This window comes from Pogona vitticeps, chromosome 3 (assembly GCF_051106095.1).
Source record: "Pogona vitticeps strain Pit_001003342236 chromosome 3, PviZW2.1, whole genome shotgun sequence".
NCBI classification, from domain to species: Eukaryota; Metazoa; Chordata; class Lepidosauria; order Squamata; family Agamidae; genus Pogona; species Pogona vitticeps.
Window position 1 is genome coordinate 4,653,761 of NC_135785.1, and position 21,939 is coordinate 4,675,699.

The 21,939-nt window shown below is 46.6% G+C and overlaps 1 protein-coding gene, 1 long non-coding RNA gene and 1 other non-coding gene across 3 annotated transcripts; all 3 read right to left on the reverse strand.

The window, feature by feature from the left end:
* Positions 1 to 1,705: 1,705 nt before the first annotated feature.
* Positions 1,706 to 6,602, reverse strand: LOC140706090 (uncharacterized). Its single transcript, XR_013543238.1, has 4 exons — positions 5,419 to 6,602; positions 4,749 to 4,826; positions 4,515 to 4,568; positions 1,706 to 1,868 (listed from the first exon to the last, which is right to left on the reverse strand). It is a non-coding gene; the product is annotated as an uncharacterized LOC140706090 (long non-coding RNA).
* Positions 6,603 to 8,540: 1,938 nt separating this feature from the next.
* On the reverse strand, positions 8,541 to 21,410 carry NCL (nucleolin). Its single transcript, XM_020811242.3, has 15 exons — positions 21,242 to 21,410; positions 18,998 to 19,111; positions 17,977 to 18,259; positions 17,392 to 17,541; positions 16,312 to 16,500; positions 16,005 to 16,088; positions 13,835 to 13,964; positions 12,605 to 12,741; positions 12,193 to 12,316; positions 11,683 to 11,837; positions 11,277 to 11,403; positions 11,005 to 11,156; positions 10,791 to 10,917; positions 9,163 to 9,383; positions 8,541 to 9,034 (listed from the first exon to the last, which is right to left on the reverse strand). The coding sequence occupies exons 1-15, from the start codon at positions 21,257 to 21,259 to the stop codon at positions 8,952 to 8,954; spliced, it is 2,094 nt and encodes a 697-aa protein (XP_020666901.3). The 5' UTR covers positions 21,260 to 21,410; the 3' UTR covers positions 8,541 to 8,951.
* Positions 16,886 to 16,951, reverse strand: LOC140706259 (small nucleolar RNA SNORD82). Its single transcript, XR_012085899.2, has one exon. It is a non-coding gene; the product is annotated as a small nucleolar RNA SNORD82 (small nucleolar RNA).
* Positions 21,411 to 21,939: the final 529 nt, after the last annotated feature.

The following is a 21,939-nucleotide window of genomic DNA, read 5'->3' on the forward strand; positions in this document are numbered from 1 at the left end:
TCCTGGCTTTTCACTGAATTATAGAATAATGGAATTGGAAAGGCATCGGTAAGTCCATTGAGTCCAACCCCTTTGCTCAAGGCAGGAACCCAAATCAAAGCAGATTTGACAGACGGTTGCTCGATTTTCTCTCGAAGGCCTCCAGCGTTGGAGTGCTCACCACCTCCTGAAGTTATGGGTTCCGTTGTCGTACTGCTCTAACAGTTAAGAAGTTTTTTGTGATATTGAACTGTGAGGAGGAACCCCCTTCCCAACAGAAAAGTGTGTGAGCCGTCCCCTCCAACGCCCACCCCAGAGGGATACGAGTAGACCAGCCGTGGCCCAACTGAGAGAGTTGAGGAGAAAAAGAGCGGGAAAGATGAGTGAGAGGAGGGCGAGAAAGGGGAGGAGGATATCTGGGGACAGGGGCTGAGGAGAAGGAAGAGGAAAGAGAGCTAGACTGGGAGACGGGTGGGTAGAAAAGGAGGAGGAGAAAAAAGGTGAAGGAGGAAGACATTCCTCTAGGATGGGGTTGGTTATAAATGGAGGACCCCTGGACAGGAGAAGTGTGTTGAAATTAAACACTCCCTGGAGGAAATAGAAAGGAGAGTGCAATATGGCAACGTGAGACCTGAGGGGAATAAGATAGGAAAAGAGGGAGAAGAGCCAAAAAGGCAAAGGAAGAAGGATTGGCCGTGTCAGTGGGGGAAAACAGAACCGGTGGAACGGACTGTGTATGTCTATCTCAAGAAGGAAGATCCGTGGGAGAAGGGGGCCAAATCGGGGGTGATGTCGCATCCAGAAACGCCCGCAGAGGGAGAGTGGGATGGACACCTCTGTTGCGGCGCCCTAGGTCCCGGTCTGAGGAAGCTCAGGAGAAAACCCAACAGATCGCAAAGGGTTTGGAGTGAACTCCCCGATGGTGAACTCTCTTGTGATGTCCCTTATGTTGAAGGCAGGGAAACGGAGGGACCCATTGCTCCAACTGGAAGTTCATGATTCTCCGGTGTTTGGAAAATAAAAGAAGCATTTGCGAAAAAAGGACTTCTTCACTTTTGGGGAAACAAAAAGGGGGGGAATGGGGTTTTTCCCAGAGTTTAACCCACTCACATCAACCAAAATCTGACTGCTTCTAACTCGAGCCCATTGTTGTGTGCACTCGGGGGAAGAACAGATCCCGCCCTTCCTCTGTAGGACTACCTTTCTAGTATTTGAAAAGCGCTCTCCTCTCTCTCCCCTCCATCTTCTTTTTCTCAAGGCTAAACATGCCAATTCTTTCAGTCTTTCCAGCCCTCTGACCCTCCTTGTGGCCCTTCTCTGAACTTGCTCCACTTTGCCAGCATCCTCCTTCAAGTGTGGCATCCAGAACTCACCATGTCAATAAGTTGTGACACCCCTGAGCCATGCTGAACACCCCCAAATAATTCTTCAGGTTCAGACTAAATCAGAAGTCCTCCCCACCGCCTTGTTCTGTTCGAGATCCAGTTGCAGGTGAACCCTTGGGCTTCCCCCCCCCCCGGCACCCACAAAAGAGGCGCTCCACAGATGTGCCAAGTTCAACAGAGACCCGCCCTTGGATTTCCTGCACGAGATGGCAAAGGGGTGCCACAGGACTCCGAAACAGGTGGAGTTGCATTCCCAAACCTGGCAGAGTGATCTGCTGCTTTCTGTGAGTTTTTAATCTTATTGTCGTCATCCAAAAACAACTTGATGTTTACTCTTGTGGGTTTCGGCAGGCAGTATTTCCTCCTTTATTTAAAGCCTTTCCAGTAAGAGAGAGAGAGAGAAATCTGCCCAGCTTCTGCTTAGCTGGTGCTAACCAGAGGTCTTTCCTGCCCCGTCTACGTGTTCCATGGATGCAGAAGAATGGACGGCTTCCTCACGTCCTGCTAGGTGAACAGAAATAACCACAGGTTATGGGAAAGGAGGGCAGGTGTGTTAAATGATTTCGGACAGGATGGAGCCCCCTTCCCATTCCAGAAATCCATTCACTCTTGCAAAGGTACACAAACCCTTCCCTTTTGCTAATACAAAATCAATCAATTCTCCCCACAGATCTTCAAACGTGTTCTCATTTGGCATTCCTTTTGTTTCTTTGGCATTACATTTTAATTGCTCATTAATAGCTATATTCCACACTTTTTTATACCATTCATTTCATTGGAGATCACCCTTCACTTTTTCAGTTTTTTGCTCTTAATAATTTAGCTGCTGCTACCAGATTTATGATCAGTTCTTTTGTTGGTCCCATTCCTCCGTTGTTCACTCTCCAGTATCGATAACATGGCTTATTTCAGGACACATTCCTAAATTTAACTTTAATATTTCACTTATTTCTTTTTTAAAAACTTCTAAAATTTCAGTATATACTCACATGACCTCGACTAAATATCTCCAGGAACATCACCTGCATCTGGTGTAGACGATGATGAAATTTGAGTGTGAGTGATGGAAGCCCAGGAGACTTTTTGACGGTTAGATGTGGTAGGAATGCTGGAATACGGGCAGGAAAAGCAGTTGGGGCTTCCGGTTACCGACCCCGTTTAACCCATCAGACCCGTGGCTGATTGTACGGTGTACGTGAGGGATCCATAACTTGGATGACTCTAGGGTGTTAGTTTTTTGCCTCCTAGTCTTTCATAGGTTCTCTGGAGAGCCAAGAACGCAAAACGAGGATGCTGATTTTTGAAAAATCCAAACTGGAAATGCTAAAACGACCTGTTTCACTTGTGAATAATGAATATTTAAAACAGGGTGAGAAGGAGATTTCATTAGGCTAAAAGATTTTTTTAGGATGGAATGGTGAGGAGGAGGAGAATGAACCTCTCCATAAGAAACACCAAGACTTAGCAAGAGAGGATTATTGAGAACACTCTTAATTTTTTTTTGGGGGGGGAAGCAGATGAGAGTATAAACGGCCACACTACGGGACATTTTCAAAAGGTGGTAAATATCCACTACTGACACGGGTTGGTATGGAACTGCAAGGGTGCTGAGCAGTGCTTGAATGATCTCTGAAAATTATTCCTCATTTCGTCATGTTGTTCTTCCGACTGCCCACCCACTCAGCGTTTTTCTGTTTCACGTCACGGCCAAGAAGGTTTCGTCTTTCTAACATCCGAACCGTGGGATGGGCGAAGCTGATGGGCACCCATGGGTTTGTTCTGGGTCTGCATGTATGCCTTCCAGAGCCTGGGGGGGGGAAGGATTTGCCCCACTTCACGCATACTCCACCCCACGAGGGATAATCTTCAGTTGCTTTTCATCTCACATGGAAGCAGCCCTTCAATGATTGCTGGAGCCTACCCAGGTAAATATTTTATGTCAATGTTTTTCCTCCCTTGTTAATCCTTTTGTTGTTGTTGTTTAGTCGTTAAGTCGTGTCCGACTCTTCGTGACCCCACGGACCGATGGTTCGATGACACTCTCCAACCATCTCATCCTCTGTCGTCCCCCTTCTCCTCTTGCCCTCACACTTTCCCAGCATCAGGGTCTTTTCCAGGGAGTCTTCTCTTCTCATGAGATGGCCAAAGTATTGGAGCCTCAGCTTCAGGATCTGTCCTTCCAGTGAGCACTCTGGGTTGATTTCCTTCAAAATGGACAGGTTTGTTCTCCTTGCAGTCCAGGGGACTCTCAAGATTGGCTCCTCCAGCACCACAATTCAAAAGCATCAATTGTTCGGTGGTCAGCCTTCTTTATGGTCCAGCTCTCACTTCTGACTCTTCATGACCCCATGGACCAGAGCACGCCAGATGCTTCTTGTCTTCCACTGCCTCCCGGAGTTGAGTCAAATTCATGTTGGTCGCTTTGCTGACCCTGTCCAACCATCTTGTCCATCTGTTAATCGTTAGCCCCAGCGAAATGTCCCTTTCTTCCTGTCAACCTATTCCCCCCCCGCTTTTTGTTACGTTAAAAAAAAACTCTTGTATTTTGCCCCTACTGTGCAAAACTCCCCCCCCCCAACCCTTTATGGCCTCGACGGCCCCATTTAAAATGTGTGACTCTTGACTAAACAAGATCCTGCTTACGGACGGGGCATTAGAAGTGGCCTCTCCGGTTTAGGATAAAGTGACCAAGCACAGTCTTTGCAAATTTGCCAATAAATAATAAATAATCAACACATGTTGCATTTAGCAACAGGCTGTCTAGACTCTGATTATATCTTCGGGAGAGATTCCTTCCAGCCACGGGTACAGTCCCGAAGGCAACGCTTGTTCAGTCTATTTCTTTCTGTAAAATTCCTTTGAAATCCATAATCATGCAACCCTCCTATGGCAACACCAAGCAACATACATACGTACTTGGCAGGAACCCATCCTTGCAAGGGTCGGCATCATCACAACAGTCCAAAGAAACAGCTTTGGCACGGATTGTCTTGATACAGACACCCTTGGTTTTGAATAAAAGTTTTGCAATGTGTGCTACTTATAGACCACCTCCGTAGCACTTTAAACACTCTCCGGGCAGTTTATAAATTTAATTTTGCAGATTACACATTGCCCCGTTCCCCCTTGTTGGGTACTAGTTTTACCAACCTCGGAAGGATGGGAGACCCGAGTCCACCTCAGTCTGGCTCCCTGGGATTGAACCTGGGTTGCGAGCAGAGTTTTGGCTGCAGTGCTGCAGTTTAGCCACCGAGTCCTGGAAGCCACCTGCTGCGGAAAGCCAACAATGTAAAAGGAAAAAAGACAAGCTCTTTTTAAAATCCCGACCCCACAGCCATTGCCCCCCCACAAAGAGAAGACTATGAAGAGTTGGTTTGCCTGGACTTGGGTTTTGGAGGGAGATGATGGTCCCCGGCTTCTCCCCACTCCACTTGACCCACTGGTCTCGCCCTCAACATACTTCTAAAACAAAGAAGGAAAGATGCAGAGAAAGGACAATATTGTCAGCAGACAACGGCTACCTGTTCTTCTTTGCTGTCCTCCGATTCTGACCTCCCACAACAACCGGGCCATGAACTCAGTTCAAGCGTACTGACTCTGTTCCCATGCCTATAGGGAAAGATGCTTATCTACCCACCATAATATTATATATTGCACCCTCATGAGGTTTAAGATGGGAGGGAACTCCTCCAGACTGGGGTGAATGTCAAACAAGTCAGGAGCATCCAATGGCTTCCCCCTCTCTACCTTAGATTATTTTTTTTCCTCTCTTCTCCCCCCCCACCCCCAAGTTAGGGTTTAGTTAGTGTTCTGTCAGTGTGAGTTATGGAGTCAAAAGTGAACAGTTAGAGTGAAGTATTCCATCAGCAAGGTAACGTAGTTCATGAAAAAAATTTAAGTAGTTAAGCTCAGTAATGGAACAAGTTAACATTTCCACAACATGTATTTGTATTTATATAAGAAGAGCTGTGAGTAAACAAAATGATTTTATTCCTACCAAAGTCTGTGAATGAATGTATTGAAACAAGTCAAGTGCCAGTTAAGGTAGACTCACAAATAAGGGTCAGCCTGCCAAAGGGACACTGTCGTTCAATCTGGTCTCTGTAGGTTCCTGCCAGAACCGTTTTTATCTGCTGCACAATGAGAAGGAAAGTTTATTAAGACACACATACAATTTTTTCCTGCCAAACTTTGCCAAAACAACACAGACACCCCAACCTATTATGTGGGGCCTGAAGGGCCATACACATTGCTCTACCCGGATTTGCAAGGAATGTACCGAGATTTGGGGTCAGGCCTCCCAAACCTACATGAATGCCCCTCTGGTCACAGGAACGGTAGAGGTTGAAGCTGTACAGAAATTTCTTGCGAAATGACCCAGTGGCAATGGAGGCATCATCACCCTTGACCCATTCTCTTGTGCACGGCTGCCACCTTGTGGTCACCATTATGGCAGCATCTTTTCTAGTTTTTGCTCCAGGCGCATGAAAGAAGCATCATCTTCCAAAATGGCTGAACAGCACCACCTGCTTTAATGTGCCCGGTTACAAAATGGGGGAAGACAATTACGCTCAGAACTAAAAGGACCATCGGATGACCTGGGACTTGCTAAATGATCATCTGCCAAGGCGAGCTTCGTGTCCAGCCACATGCATAAATTCCAGTTTTCCTTAGAGATGTACACAGGACCCCTAGATTTATGACACCTTTACTCCCAGCTTGCTGCTTTTCCTCTTCAACTTCTAGACCTGCTTAGCTGGTCTCCTAAATGCTGAACTTTATTTACACTGAAATTTTGACATTACCCTCCACAATTCTTCTATTTGATTGGAGTGGATAGAAGAGAAGGCGACACTTAGCACATCAGCCTCTCACTTTGGTCTTCCTCTCTTCTGCTCGCTGGCGAGTCTTGTTTTCTCACGATGTGCCACAATGCGTGATAGCTTAGCTAATTTAGGTACAAGATGATTTACTTAACCTCATGGACATGTGACAGATAATCCTGGTTTTGGATTTGGGCGGTCCACGATCCAGTCCCGTTAGCTATGACGGCCATCTAGAGACAAAGATCCGCTCACTCTCTTCACGGACTTACGGGGGTTGTTACGAAGACAAGAACAGCTGTATACACAATCTTGGGGTGACTGGACAAGAGGTGGCACAGAATACAGAGAGGTAAAGTCAAGGAAACTGGGAATTTTATGGTGTTGGTGGCATTACCAGACCAACACAGAACCACCACATGTGGAGTAAGATTAAGGAATACTGGACTTTCCAGATGTTTTCAATGACACCTCCAAGAAACATCACTGGCCACGCTGGGGGCCTAGGTGCAAAAAAATATCTGGTGGGGCAAATGTTCTGTGCCCCAGTAAAGGCAATCTAGAAACTCTGTCCAGCATCTCTAACGCAAGATTTGATAAGCAGCCGTTACCCTACTGTTCATCCATGACAAAAACAACAGATGCACAATGGATGAAATGCCTACAACTCGGTTTCTGAAGAGCTGTGTTCGCTACGCCTAATAGCAGGGCTGGACTTGGGTTGCGAAACTCCATGGCTCATGTTCAGTTATCCCACTGCAGCCTTAAGCCAGGAGCTTGTGGCTCTGAAGTCTCTCTGCCAATCCTAATTAAACTCGTCAGCCTGGGAATAAATGCTCAACAACTTTCCAGGGATGCTGGTGGTCTGTTCCTGCCCTTAAGAGATCAAAAGCTTCCATGTTCATAAAAAGCTCACTTGAAACCATCAACATGAATTAAAGGATCTATGCCAGCAGACTGCATCTGAAAATGCAGCTTCATGCAGGGGTACATAAAACTTGAGTTGCATCAAGATTTACAAGCTAACTCCGAATTCCAGTGCTTGTCCGAAGTTTCCCTTGTCACGTGGCCAGTGTGACTAGAGAACGTATTTATCTACTCACATTTGCATGCTTTCGAATTGCTAGGTTGGCAGGAGCTGGGACAAGTGGCAGGAGCTCCCTCCGTCATGTGGATTCGATTTTACGACTGCTGGTCTTCTGAACCTGCAGCACAGAGGCTTCTGCAGTTTAGCCCATGGTATTTTTTTAAGGAATAGCCTGCTGAAGTATTTGTCAGGACAAATGGCCACCAAGAGAGGATTTGCTCAACTTGCACAACTGAAACCCTAGCTGTGCATGGACTTTAGTATTTTGCTTTATCTGTGCTACAAGAACTGCGAGTTCAGTGAAGGCTCTTTAGAGCAAGAGTTCTTCCCAACAGAGTGCCCGAGTCACACGGATTAAACCCCCCCAGCTCTGCTAAAGCTAAGGCAAAAAACAAGCTGCGACAAGGAGTCACTCAACTGTCCGATAGGGTGGGTGCACTGCAACACACGCTACCCCACTTAAGAGGACAGCACTGTAGCATTAGCAGACCTCTGGTATCAAAAAACTTCAGGGCAGGGGGGTCACACTCCAAGAATCTATATTGGTTTTTAACAGCTCTGCAAGTGACCAAGAATTAAGACAAGTCAATTGTGGTGAATCCATATGATGAACGTATCATGGTGTAGCATGCAAGCAAATAGGGTTGAAGCCGTGTACAGTAAGTGGGGCCACTCTCCCCCCAACTCTGCATCAGCTCATCCAGATCCAGGTGCTTAAGCTATGTATGAACACAGAGAGCTGGCCCAGCAAGCTCTGGAAAAAAATCAACTTGCCCATTACAAACCAGTAGGAATCAAAACTAAAACTGCTTTCCTATACAAATCTGTAGTACACTTGCCGTGCAGTGTAGGCTCTGTCACATCTCCAAGGGCACCCAAAATAATAAGAGGGTTGCACAACCACCCCAATAAACAACGGCAACACTTGAGGTTTTTAGTTCAAAACAAAGGCAAATGAAAGGACACACATTAGAATATAGAAATTTGTGGTTATACCTGTTTGTACAGTAGTCAAAGTGGAAGATTCATGACAAAATCCCCCCCCCAACCATACATTGATAGCTTAACAAGATGGTGCCAAAAATACGGGAATTATCACTTGAATGGCCTTTTAAAGGAATTTATAAAGGCAAACAGGGAAATTAAGGCTATTCATGGCTAAAATGATCTCAAGGGTTCTACTTCTATTGCTGTGGATTGGAACACAAAACTTAATTTGGCCAAATGTTTGAATTGCACCCTAGCTCCTGGAAAAGAACACAAATATTCGTTTAGACCCTTCTTTTAATCTGTCCAAGACAGTATGCCAAAACACAAATGATAAAAACATTTTGCATTTGTACAGCAAGGAAAAAAGAAAAACAAAACAAAAAGAAAAACCTACAGAAACATGTAAAGGAAGTTAATTTTTGTACACAGGGTAAAACGTTATAAATTCAGGACAAAGCACTGACATGAGTCAATTCCCACATTTCTTGTTGTTTTTAAAAAAGTTCGTAAGTGTGGCCAGGGAGTAAAATGGCTCTTTCTCCGATGAAAGGGATTTTTCCAAGTACCTCTTCTTTTTGGGGGGGGGGGCCGCAACGTATCTTGGAATGTCCTCAGAAGGCTCTGTCATTTTAAGGTGACAGAACTAAAAACACCAGAGTCCTTTCAGGTACAAAGAAAACAAGCCACTCAGTCATCAAATTTTATCTTCTTTCCCTGTGGTTTGTGGTCGCCGCCTCCGCCTCTGCCTCCTCTGAAGCTGCCGCCTCTGCCTAGAATGCAAAAGAAGGTCAAAAACGAGAACTTGAGTCTTACAACACTCACAATTAGGGTATATCCAGGCAAGAAAGAGGAGGACCTGGCTTGCCGAGCCCAACTGGCAGACCGTCCGCATATTTACCTCCAAATCCTCGGCCACCTCCCCTGCCGAAGCCCCCCCTGCCGCCGCGGCCGCCTCTGCCGCCACGACTGAAGCCGCCGCCGCCGCCGCCACCGCGAGGACCGTCGCCCTTGGGCTTGGCAAAGTCTAGGGTGACTTTGTTGCCGTCGATCTCGCCGTCCTCCATGGCCTCTTTTGCTGCTTTGGCGTCTTCTGCAGAGTTGAAGTCCACGAAACCGAAGCTAGAAGAAAGAGTACAGGAGTTTCATCTCCGTAAAAGACAGGCAAGACATTTTTCTGGATCCCTTGTATGTACAGTATTTTAGGAAGGCACTTGAGCCTTCGCCCCTCCCTGGCCTTACAAAAAAGCAAGACGCTTTTAACACAGCAGTGCAGGCACGTGTTCTAGAGGGACAGCCACACACTGTAACTTGCAGGGAAGTAGCTAAAGACACAATAGGTCCTGAGTGGGTCACCACAGTTCTTACAGTGCAACATCATGAACAATGGAAACCAACCAAATGGTGTGAGATACTGTGCACCGGCACACCCCTCCAGTCCAGGCATGATGAAATTACAGTGGTGCCTCGCTTAACGAATTGCTTCGTTAAACAACGAAACCATGATACGATGTCTGTTTTGCAATCGCTAAACGATGTTTAAATAGGCAAAATCCACTTTGCGACGATCGGTTCCCTGCTTCGGGAACCAATTCTTCGCATTACGACGATAGGCAGCTTTACAATGGCCGCCGGCTGCTCAAAATGGCCCCCCGCTGTGCTTTTGGATGGATTCCTCGCTACAGTCACCGAAAATGGCCGCCGGTATGGAGGATCTTCACTGGATGGTGAGTTTTCAGCCCACTGGAACGCACTGAACGGGTTTTCAATGCATTTCAATGGGTTTTTAATTTTTGCTTAACGAGGATTTTGCTCTACAGCGATTTCGCTGGAACAGATTATTCTCGTTAAGCGAGGCACCACTGTACACTGGTTTGGCCTCATGTGACTTTCTAAACGACTAAGAACTTGGCCAAAGATGTCTAGGACCACGTAGGTACAAAAAAGGCCCTGCACGATCCAATCACCGTTATTGAGCTGGCATAATATGTTTTGAAGTCTGCAGGGTGGGCTCAAGATATGGATGCGTCTCTTGCTTTCCGCTTAGGGACGAGGGCCATTCGAAGACCTTTTGTTTTCAGACTTAACGACTGCTGAGCTTCTGACAGCAATGACCGCTCTGTTTAACCCAGGCAAAACTTTTACTAGGGCTTCCCAGGCTCCGCGTGTGGTATGGCCCAAAGGCAGAGAATCTGTAAAGCTGTTCCACAGCAAAGACAATCCCCCTCTTCTGAACAAGAGAGGAACTTCTCAAAGCCAGTGCTGTAGCTTTCCTCTTCTTCTCATGCAAATCCATAGCCTGCCACAGGTCTTAAAAAGCAGGAAGGAGCTCATGGAGAAGGCTGGGGGCGGGAATAGCTTTAGCTCACTGTTTCTTAACCTGGGGTTACTCATGAGTTTTGGACTGCAACTCCCAGAAGCCTTCACCACCAACTGTGCTGGCTGGGATTTCTGGGAGTTGCAGTTCAAAAACATCCGAGTAACAAAGGTTAAGAACTACTGCTTTAGCTGTTGGAACCACACACTCACCCTTTGGACGAGCCAGTATCTCTGTCAGTGACTATCCTTGCCCCGACGGAGCCGTCAAAAGACTCTCGCAATGTCTCTTCTGTGGTTTCCTCAGACAGCCCTCTGACAAACAGCGTTTTGCTTTGTTCTAGAAACAAAAGAACATCTAGGGTCAGCCCTGCGCATGATGAAGAGGACCTGAATGTTTTAGTCAGGGGGCTAAAAGGCTACATACGGCCAAAGCTTCCTCTGGCGTTTGAACTTCTGTTCGGTCCTCCTTGTGTGCTGAATTCTAGTCTGATTGTCCGGCCTTCGATCTCTGTGTTGTTGCAAGAGTTCATGGCGTCTTTTGCATCCTCAACGGAGGAAAACTCTACAAACGCATAGCTACGGAGAGAGGAATGGGAGTCAGACAGCTGCTAGCTAAGGAAGAGAGGCTTATCTCCCCCCCCCCAAAATACAACCCCTTCCCTTCAGACGGCAACCTCAAAGTCTGCGCCTTCTTACCCTTTGGGCCTGCCCTGGTTGTTCTGTGGAATCCTGATGGCAGAGGCTTTTTCGAAGACTTCCTGAAGAGAATCTTCTGTGGCATCGTAGGAGAGGTTGTTCACCACAAGGGTCTTTGACTCTCCACCTGCGCAAGAGAGCCCCAAATTCAAAACGTTCAGGTCAAGGTGCAACAGGTTCATGTTCTATTTCAGAAAATATATTCTCTGTGCATCGATTTTTACAGGGCATGTCCTTAAACCGCGGTCTTGAGAAGACCTTACTTCCTCTCATCTCCAGCCTCTCTTGTTCTGGCCAGACGAAAACAAGGCCATGAAAGAGATACTTTTCAAAGAATGCCTGAGATCTCATCACACCAAGCACACGCAAAGAAACCAGCTAATGTGGATTCATGGTGGCCACTTACCTCCTTGTCCTCCCTTGCTCCCTTTTCTGCCATCCTGCTGGCTCTTTTCACCGGTATAGTCAAGCATGATGGCACGGCCACCTATCTCCATGCCTTGCTTCTCCTCAAGCGCCTTCTCCGCATCAGCCTCCGTTTTAAATTCAATGTAGGCAATCCTGGCAGGGGGTTAAGGGAGAGGAAATGCTGTCAAGGGTTTTTAAAAAGGTCTCAGCACAGATTTCTCTTTTAAGAAAATGCTTGTAACCATCTCCATCCAATCCCATGAACAAACTCAAGATCAAGTCACTATAGAAAAAAAATTAAAGGCCCTTTATACCAATCTGACTCCTTTGTACTGGGGGCCTATGAAAGTTAAACCGCCTGCCCAACCAATCTTTTGCATTTCTTAGGATAGCTTGACCAACAGAACAAAGAGAAAAACAGGTTGTTGTAAAATGAAGCTTACTATAGATTTTTAAAACAAAACTCTTCGTAAATGCCTGCAACACAGCTCTTTGTAGAAGGACATACCCTTTGCTGCTCCCGTCTCTGGACACCAGCCTGACCTCCAGGGCATTATCGAACTCTTCTTTCAACTCCTCCTGGGTGACGCTGTAAGGAAGATTCTTGACAAAGATGGTTCTTGCATCTCTCTCTGAAAGAGGAAGACCGTGCGAAGTGACAGAGCGGAGTGAAGTCAGATCCCCTGAAAACTCTTCCAAAAATCAGTCCAGTGACAAAGCACATGCCTTGTGTGCAAAAAAAAGTGCCAGCTCGGTTGAAGAGCTTCTTCTGGAGGTTGTTCCATACAACGGGCAACCTACGGGGAGGAGATCGCTGGCCTGGCTCATACCCCAGCAGCTTCCTAGGTCTCTAACAGGCTGAAAAGCCGAAACGAGTCATGCACCCTCAAGCTTAGGAATTGGCTTGCAACGTTACTCACCTTTCTTGTTCTCTTGAATGCTTTCTCTGCTCTTTGCTTTTTCCAGTTTCATTTCCAATCCCATTAATTTTTTCCCGTTGAATTTCAGTGCTTTGTCCAGGTCAGCTTCAGTGGAAAAATCTGCATAACCAAACTTCCTGCAGCGCAAAAGGAGACTTGTTTTTCTATATCCAATTCCCATCTCAAAAAAGAAGGCTAGGCATAAAATCTAGTCACAGAAAATGACTCTGCTGAAAACTAGCAAAACAGAAGTGAAGCCTGAGCAAGTAGAATCTTAAGAGGGACAAAGGAAAGAGACGTGAGCAGAGTTCTGGGACCTTCAAAGCCAACAGGATCTACAATAGCATCTGGTGAGGTGGCATTTCTTTGCCACTCACCAGTCTCTGGAAGAATCACTGTGACAAAAAACAGCAAATCAGTTTGCTTCTGAAACACCAATAAAGGGAAAAGCATTTTGTGTAAAGTTATGCTGGCATAAATGAGATCCGAAACAATACATTTAAACTAACTGAAAGGTTCCCAACCCCCTTTTCAGGTTTACCCCCCCCCCGACCCTTGGGAGCCTCAGGACCTGGGTTTTAATAGTCAAAAAGTGCTGCCACCAAGGATCCAGTGGTGATTTTTAACTATGAAAGGCTTCCTGCCCTGAGGCTCCCAAGGCCAAAAGGGAGCTCAAGGAAGCCTTTGAATCTGCAAAGGTATGTGTGTGGGGGGGAAGGAATTAGTTTAATTATTTCCAATGTGGATCTAGTTTGTGCCAGCGTAACTTTATGTACAGTAACAGGATTTTGCTCATTCTGGAGTTTTCGTTGAACTAGTACAAGATTCCATCAATTTAATCAAAAGACTTGGATTTAAAATGGTCATTTTATTCATGGACTATAGCATGAGTGGCTTGACATTATAAAGTGCTCATGCACAGAAAAATTAAGTTGTCTTTACTAATTAACAGTCCCTTTTTTTCTCTACTACTGATGAAACGAATCAGGCTCAGACCTCTCCAAAAGCTTTTATTAATCTCTGCCTTTAATTAAATGTCAAGATTTGAGCTCTTGTTCAGTAGTATTTCTCCCCAAACTGCAGGACCGGCGCTCCAGCTCATTGTGAGCCTCCAGCAGACTTTCCAAACACAAGGGCAGCCACTAAGCCTCTGCCCACTCAGTTTAAAGTGTACTTTAAACAATGTCCTTTAAGAAGTGAAGAGAAACTAAGCAAACACACGGTTCTTACTTTGAATTGCCGATTCTGACTTCTTGTACTTGAAGCCCTTTTTTGGCGAAGAAGTCCTTGATCGCAGCCTTCAGTTCCTCAAAGTCCTTGCTCGAGTTCAGATTGCCCATGAAGAGGGAGAAGGCAGCATCTAAAAGGTTAGTGGAAGGTTAAGAGGTTGTGTCCGCATCCCTATGGAAAGACTGAAGGAAGGGCTGAATCAAACTTCCATCAGATTCATCTTTAACGCTAGATTCTTGCTGCCATTCGTGTGGGGAGGTACGCCTTCTATACTGCATCCAGCATGAAAAGAAAGCCCTGTACAGCTTGGCTGCCTCTTCACAGGGGCCAGCAGTAAAATGCTGAGGAAATCCTGACTGCAAGGACATTTAATCCAGTCATGTCCGACTCTAGGGTGCGGTGCTCATCCCAGTTTCCAAGCTGTAGAGCCAGCGTTTATCTGTAGTTTCCGCGGTCACGTGGCCAGCACAACTAGACACAGAACACTGTGACCTTCCTACCTAGGCGGTATCCATTTCTCGACTCACATTTTCATATGCTTTCGAACTGCTAGGTTGGTGGGAGCTGGGACAAGCGACAGGAGCTCCCTCCGCCGCATGGATTCAGTCTTACGACTGCAGGTCTTCTGACCTTGCAGCAGAGGCTTCTGCGGTTTAACCCGCACCACCACCACTGGTAATGTACTGACATAAAATTAAAATAATGGCTCAATTTTTTGTGTCTACTTTGTTTTTTTATTCTTAATATTTTGAAAGCTGGGCTCCTTTTTCTGGTTTTTGTTTTTATATGCAAGTGATGAAAATCTAATTTCACAGATTGGTGGCAGCAAATGATAGAAGAGTCTGCTATGCTGGTTTTGCCAGTTGTGGAAATGGTTCTGAGAGCACCAGAATGGTTCTAAGTCCAGTTTTTCAAATTCTACTTGAATACGTGCATTGGCTCATATTTCAACAAGATAATATTTTATTAGTTACTGTTGTCTTTTAAGGTGAAAACTAAATGGATCCAGTATCCATCTCTGCTCTTTGTCAATAATGCCTGTGGAAAAATATCCATGAAAAGATGCAGCCAACTGTTGCAAATATATAACAAGTTCCGGTAAAATTGTGATTTTCTCATGTTCCCGAACAATCTAGCAAGGGAAAGTTTTCAAAATTACAAATTTCAACTCAATATATCCATTTTTCCCCATAAAGAAGGATAATTTTTCAGGAGCTGTTGTTCTTACCATATGCTTGCATTGATATATTTAATTCATTCAGGTAAATGAATATACAGTATCTAAGGATACTTCTGCATCTCTTCTTTCAAAATCTTTAACTAAACTACATGTTTAGTATGAAACTGAGTCATTTCCTTGCACATTTCAAAAACCCTGCATAGCATATGTCCCTCGGAGAGCCATCTTATGTCAGTGTGATAAAGAAGCACTGTATAGTCAGCACCGATTTCTTAAAAAGCACAAAAGATATGATTAAGCGCCTGTCCTTAGCTAAGTGTTGTTTTAACTTATCTGGCAAATTTTTACAGCACTTCTTTCTTCGTATAAACAAAAAATCCGGAATTTGTGCCTAACATTGCAGGGGCACCCTCAGTGCAAACTGAGCCTATTACATCCATTGGTATTTGAAGTTTTTTTAAAAAAAATCTTTAATGTGATTGAAAACAATAATTCTTTTTGCAGTCATCTCAAAATGAGAATTCTTCCAAAATTTCCTTTACGTAACCTCACAAATACTAACAGCTGACTCTAAAAGCAACTATCAACATCAGTGGACCTGTCCAATTGAATGTACTCACTTGGACTGGCTCTAATGTCTTGTACTACTTGTGGTCAAATATCCTGACTGGTATATTGAATACACAATCGAATCACGTAATACGGAATCTGATGAATTTTCTTATGTGCTTCAGAACCTAATACAATTTTTGCAATTTCCAATGAACATGGTTTTATCAATTTCTCACCTATTGTGTAAGTCTTTTTTCCCCCCCTTAGCATAGATATGCCACCTGGTAAGGTTCTAAAGCAAAGGCTTCTGAACTGTCAAAAGGGCAAATTTTGTGATAGGACCACTGGTATCAAATTGTGCCTCGTCAGACCCGAAGGTGTTAAGTGTATGCAATTACAACAGGAAAGTGGTGGCGACTCCCTCACAGCCCAATTCACCTTCTGTTTTCTTTTTCTTAGCATCCGGGGTGCCTTGTTTTGCCATTTCTTTCTTTCGCTTTCCGGCCACTTCCTGAACAGCGTCTGTGGAGCAAAAAAGAAAAAACAAACCTGAGAAAACTTGCACAGGGAGAGAGTGGGTGAGTCACGGACACCATCAGGATAGATAGCTGGATCAGGACTTGACTATCTTGGGTTGTGCTCATCTGTGATATGTATCACATCAGTTCAGCGAGAATTCATCATTTCCAGCTTTATTATAAACCCGTAAAGACAAGACTGAATAAAGTGGCCACATTCAAATCACCTTCATCTTCTTCCTCCTCCTCGTCATCCTCCTCCTCGTCATCCTCTTCCTCATCATCATCCTCGTCGTCGTCTTCCTCCTCCTCGTCCTTGGCAACCTTTGCTGGAGTGGCTTTTTTTGCTGCTGGCTTCACAACTACAGCTTTCTTTCCTTTTGCTGGAGTTGTATCCATGGGTTCATCTTCTGACTCTGAAGCCGTAAGAAAACAGCAATTTTACATACTGCCCGGAGCTTAAAGCCCTCGAGAACAACCCCTTCTCTCCAAATGGCAGTTCACACAAGGAGCAATTCTTAGTGGAACAGAAGGCCCGCTTAGGAGAATGGTCATGCATCCCAATGGCATGACAACGCAGAGCTGCCTCTTGCCACATCACGAAAACATGAGGCTCAAGTCAAAAAGGAGAACGCTGGCAAGGATCTGGGGCCCAAAGGACAGTTTGGAAGAGAAGGCAATCCTGTTTGCCAAAAGCAGTCTGGACTATTTCTCGAGAGGCACTCAGGCAAATTTGCAGGGCCCCAATTCACTCAGAAAGCCCCTCCAACTGGCAATTAATTCTATGTGCCCAAATGTCCAACACATCAGTTCACGTTGGTGACATCACAAGATCAGTATTAAGTCCCAAAACTCATCACCTGTGCTGGTAGCCGGGCATCTTGTTTCTTTTACATAATTATATTTGCAGACCATCAAGTCAATTCTTTACAAGGTTTCCCAGGTAGAAAATACTCAAGAGATGGACTACCATTTCCTTCTTCTTGGGTTGCCCTGGGACTGTGTAGCTTGCCCAAGACCACACAGGCTGCCTCTTTTCCCTGGAGGCCCAGTGGTGAACTGAACTCCCAGCCAGAGACCTAACTTCGGGGAGCTATCCAGCCAGCGCTATACACAGCTCTCCTCAATTTCCCATGCTCAGCTGGGAATGTCTAAAATGCCTGACCCCCTAACCTGAGTTAAGAGGAAAAGCCACAAGCTCGCCGACCTTCTCTCTGCAGAGGCTGGTCTGCTCTATCAAACCTGTACTATAAAACCTTAAAGATCTAAGGTATATCTCCTGTCCCCCCTCCACAAAACCAACTTACCATCCTCTTCATCTTCCTCCTCGTCATCTTCCTCCTCGTCATCTTCCTCCTCCTCCTCGGTCTTTTGCTTGGCTGATACAGCAGCCACAGGGATTGCAGGCTTTTTAGCAGCTTTTTTCAGTGGAATGGGAGGCTCCTCTTCAGACTCATCTGTAGTAAGCAGGGCACCGTTATTTACCAGCAAGTCAGGATCCGGTAAGAGCAAAAGATGGTTAGTATCACCCTTCTTTAAAAAGGCTCCTTCCAGAGTCTGGCCTCTTAATGATCAAAAAGGATCACCTGACACAGGCATGACTTTTTTTTTCCTGAGGCTGCACTGAGGTTTCCCCACACTGTGGCTGATCCTGATGGGCAAAAATGGGCACCAGTGACTCTACAATATTCTCAAGTCACTTAGTCTAAATCCTCATTAACAGGAACCTTCTAAAATAGGCATTCTGTACATTAACCCCAGAAATAAAGCAGCACTCCCTGAAATATTTTTGCCTCCCATCATGTGCTTTCTCCTGCAAAACCCATGAACATCTCCTTACTCAAGAGAGCAGTGTTTTAACAGCCTATAAGATGACGGAATACCCTATTTACCTTCCTCCTCTTCCTCACTATCTTCCTCCTCATCCTCATCGTCTTCCTCCTCCTCCTCCTCCTCACTCTCGTCTTTCTTTACATTCTTTCCATTCTTGGCTCCTTTGGCTGGGACTGGCGTCTTCTTTGCTGGAGTAGCAGCTCCTTTCTTTGCAGGAACAGGAACTACTTTTTTAGCTGGGGTAGCCACTGCCTTCTTGCCAGGAGTTGCTGCCTTTTTGTTGGGAGTAACTGCTGTGGCAGCCGTTTTTCCTGGAGTAACCGCTTTCTTCAGAGGAACCATCTGCAAGGAAAGGAATATAATTTTCTTCTGAATTAACAACGTACAGGGTGCACAATGAGACCACCATATGTACCAGGAATGCAAAACTTACTCCTTCAGGTGAGTACCAATCTTTGGACTCCTTACAAAAGGCCAAATCGCCTTGCCCAGCAATGCTGGGTAATGCAAATGGCATGGCTTTGGAGTCAAACCACCCTAAGCTGAGAAATCAACTGTGCACATTATCTGCTGCATATGGAGTTGTGTAGCACCGGTGCAAGTGACAACGCCCACAGTGATTTCTTACCTTGGGGCAATTTGCTTCTAAACATTACACCACCTGCTCGGGAAGAACAGAGATCTGTGGATGCTGTTTCATATGGCAAATTGTTTGCTTGAAATGTCTCTTCATATAATCTGGACACATTTAATTATGCTTCTCTTTTATCGGGTCCATGAGCGCACAATAAAAGATGGATGAAACGAGACTTCTCTGGGCCTTTCAGAAGCACAGCTGAACAGACCTAAGCCTCATGCAGGGATTTTGACAGCAATGGTTCCCAACTTTGGGTCACCCAGGTGTTCTTGGGCTGCAACTCCCAGGAAATGTAGGGTTTAACAAAAAATATACAAAAATGATGTCCTGCAGCCACTGTTTCCTGCCCCAATAGCAGTCATGCTAAATATTTAATATGAATTAGGCTTGAGTTGAGTAATCTGAAAACTGCTGAGATGCAGATGGCCATAGTCAACTCTCACCTCCTCCTCTTCCTCGCTACTGTCTTCCTCTTCAGAAGAATCTTCTTCACTGTCATCGACTTCCTTAGCAGGAGGAGCGGCCATTTTCTTCAGTTTAGGCTGAGTTTTCACGGTCTAGGGGATTAAAAATAAATAAATCAGAGGGCTGTTATTCCTAACATTATTGCTAGCACATGGAAATACAGAATGAAACACCTATTTCCAACTCTGTGGGATTACACTAGAGGAAAACAAGCTCTGGAAGGTTTCAGGTCGGGAAAATCCATTTGAGGCCCTGGAAATGAGGTTGCCTCAAGTATTCCTGGGATTGCTCAGGACTCCACCGTACACACAGGCACATGCCTTCATTCCTCCAACCTTCAAGCACTTTCTATAAATAGTCGGGACACAGAAATCCTCATGTATGCATCAAGAAAATAAAGGCAATGAAGAACAGAACGTAACTGCTCTGCACTTCACCTCAATGCACACAATAACCCATATTTCTTTCCAGTTTGGAGTAAAGGGGTGAAGTAAATGGCAATCTTTCCCCACCATTTCCAGCTACCTTCCATCTTCAGGGCTAAAAAGACACTTTGAACATGCAGAAACTCAAACTTACCGTTAGGGGGCCAATAAAAGACTGAGGTAGAATCAAAAGCAATCACTAGGAAAAGCATACTTTAAGGGGGTTCCTGAAAAAGCATGTGGCTGTATGTTGACCACACCAAATCTTAGGCTTTCTTTGCACAAATTGGGAATCTAATATTAGGCTTCCAACCACTGCTTCTCTTCCACTATGACCACCACCCACCCAACAGGAACAACTGTGAAACCTCGATTTCCAATATGACATTGACTTCTTTCAAAGTAATGGACTTTATTATGGACACTGGAAAGGACCAGAAATACTCTCGGCTGATGTCAAATGAACACAACACCGAGAATCACCATTCAAACGCTTGCTAAGACAGGCTATCATCCTGCAAGGCAAAAATGTGTGCATCCCGCGTGTGACTGCAAGATCAGTGGGAGGAGTGAAAGGAAGCCTTTTTTGTACACCTAGAGGACACCAGGTTGGGAAGAGAAGCCTTAGGAGAGCCCCTGTCGTTCAAGGTGAAGTTATTCCCAGCAGCCCTGTTTCCTCACCGGCAGATCGCTCCAGGACAACGCATCTGCTTTGAATGCAAGCCAGCCGAATTCCCACTACTAGTTTTATGTTCAAAAAAGCCCCCAAGCAAGGCCTTAGGCCAAAGCATTTTTGCCTTAAAACTGGAAAACCTGCTCTCGTGACTGGCCCCGGCCGACCCACGACACGATGGTGACGATCCTCTGCCGCCAGATCGCGTTTCCTGCCCATGTCGGCCGCCTGGCGGGAGACGGTGGATCAGGACCGAAACACGCTGGGGTCCCCGAGGCTGGGCAAAGTGGACCACCTGGCCTGGATCCCACCCGGAAGCCCCGTTTTCCCGCCTCCCAGCTAAGGACAAGGTGCGGCGGGGCCGGGGGAAGAAACAGCCATTCCGGCCCTTCGTCGGGCTTCGGCTCCGCGCAAGAGATCCGGCCGCGGCCAGGGCTTCGATCCGACCACGTGGAGCCCAAGCAGGCCAAAGCCAGGCTTGGCCCGCGAGGTTCGCTCGCCTCTCCCTCTCCACGTGGTTCCTTCGCCCCGGATCACGTGGCCGGGCCACGCACGCGCTCCGCCGCCTTCGGATTCCCGCTTGGGGAGGGGGGGAAGGAGGGGGCGCCTAGAAACTCCACCGGGGTCCCGCGCACGCGCCATTGCCTCTGTCTTTTTTTAACCTCCCCATCTCTTTCTCGAGGCCCATCGAGACGCCCTTTTTGAAAACTGATCGAGGACGGAGAAGGGAGTCCTAGAAACTGCCCAACGTTCTACGCGAAGCGCGCACGCGCGCCTGACGGCCGGGGGGGGGAAGAACAGAAGCCCACAATAATGAAAGGAGGGGAGACTTGAAACCGTAGTTCCTTTGATAAGTCTTCTGCGCGGCTCCGGGCGGGAGGCCTAGAAACTGCCGCGCACGCGCTCTGAAGGCAGTCTGAGGAGGAGGAGGAGGCGCGCGCGCTCTCTCTCTCTCCCTCTCTCTCTCGTCCGCTCGCTCTCCTTTCCCTCCCTTCCCCCACCGAGTTCTCTTTCTCTCTCTTTTCTCTCAGAAGCCTTGAAAGCGCCGAAGCAAAAAAAAAATTAAAAATAAAATAAAATCCGCTAGTTTTTTAACATCTTCCCGACTAGGCCGCGCGCCTCACCTTGGCGAGTTTCACCATAATGGCGGCGGCGCTGTGGTCCGGATGTCGAACGTCTCTCTCTCTCTCCACCACCTCACGCTCCGAGCGCCCCGCTTCTGTCTCTGCCTGAAACGAAAAGAGCGAGGTCGAGGGCTCGCTTCCCTCTTCCTCCCGCCCCGCGCAGGGGCCTCGACCAATCGGCGCCCGCGCTGCCCTCGGCCCCTCCCACCTGGGGGGAGGTGGACGGCCACCCTTCGGACTTTCCCGCCCTCGACCAATCCCGGCGACGGGTCTATCGGTCCCGCCCAATAAGAATCCGTAGCCGGAGGGAGAGCCCGGGCCCAGAAGAACTAGCCAATAGAGAGGCGGCGTTGGCAGCTCCGCGAGCTGGGATTGGTCTCCTCTGACGGACGGAAGTGCTTGAATGTAAAAAGAGGAGCACGTGGCGGATGGTCTCTGCGTGAGACCATGTGGGTCTGTCTGCAGAAGAGCCAGCTGTTGGAGAGGGGGCGGCAGCCTTACCTGCGAGTAAACCCATTTGGTCTAGTAGGACTTACTCGCAGGGAGTACCCCCAAGGCATTCATTGAGGTGGTGGGAGAGGGACGGAGCAGACATCGCGAATCTACTGTATCTCCCTCCCGCCCCAAGCGGGGCTTTATCTCTGGGATGGAGGGATTAACAAAACCCCTGGGAGGATGCACTAGGGTCGCTGCTTTGG

Excerpts from the sequence above, each read along its gene's own strand:
- NCL (XM_020811242.3), bottom strand. Across the intron at positions 12,742-13,834 it reads GTCAGAATCGGCAATTCAAA|GAAGTTTGGTTATGCAGATT; the intron begins GTAAGAACCGTG and ends TTTGCGCTGCAG. Across the intron at positions 9,035-9,162 it reads AGGTGGCCGAGGATTTGGAG|GCAGAGGCGGCAGCTTCAGA; the intron begins GTAAATATGCGG and ends TTTGCATTCTAG.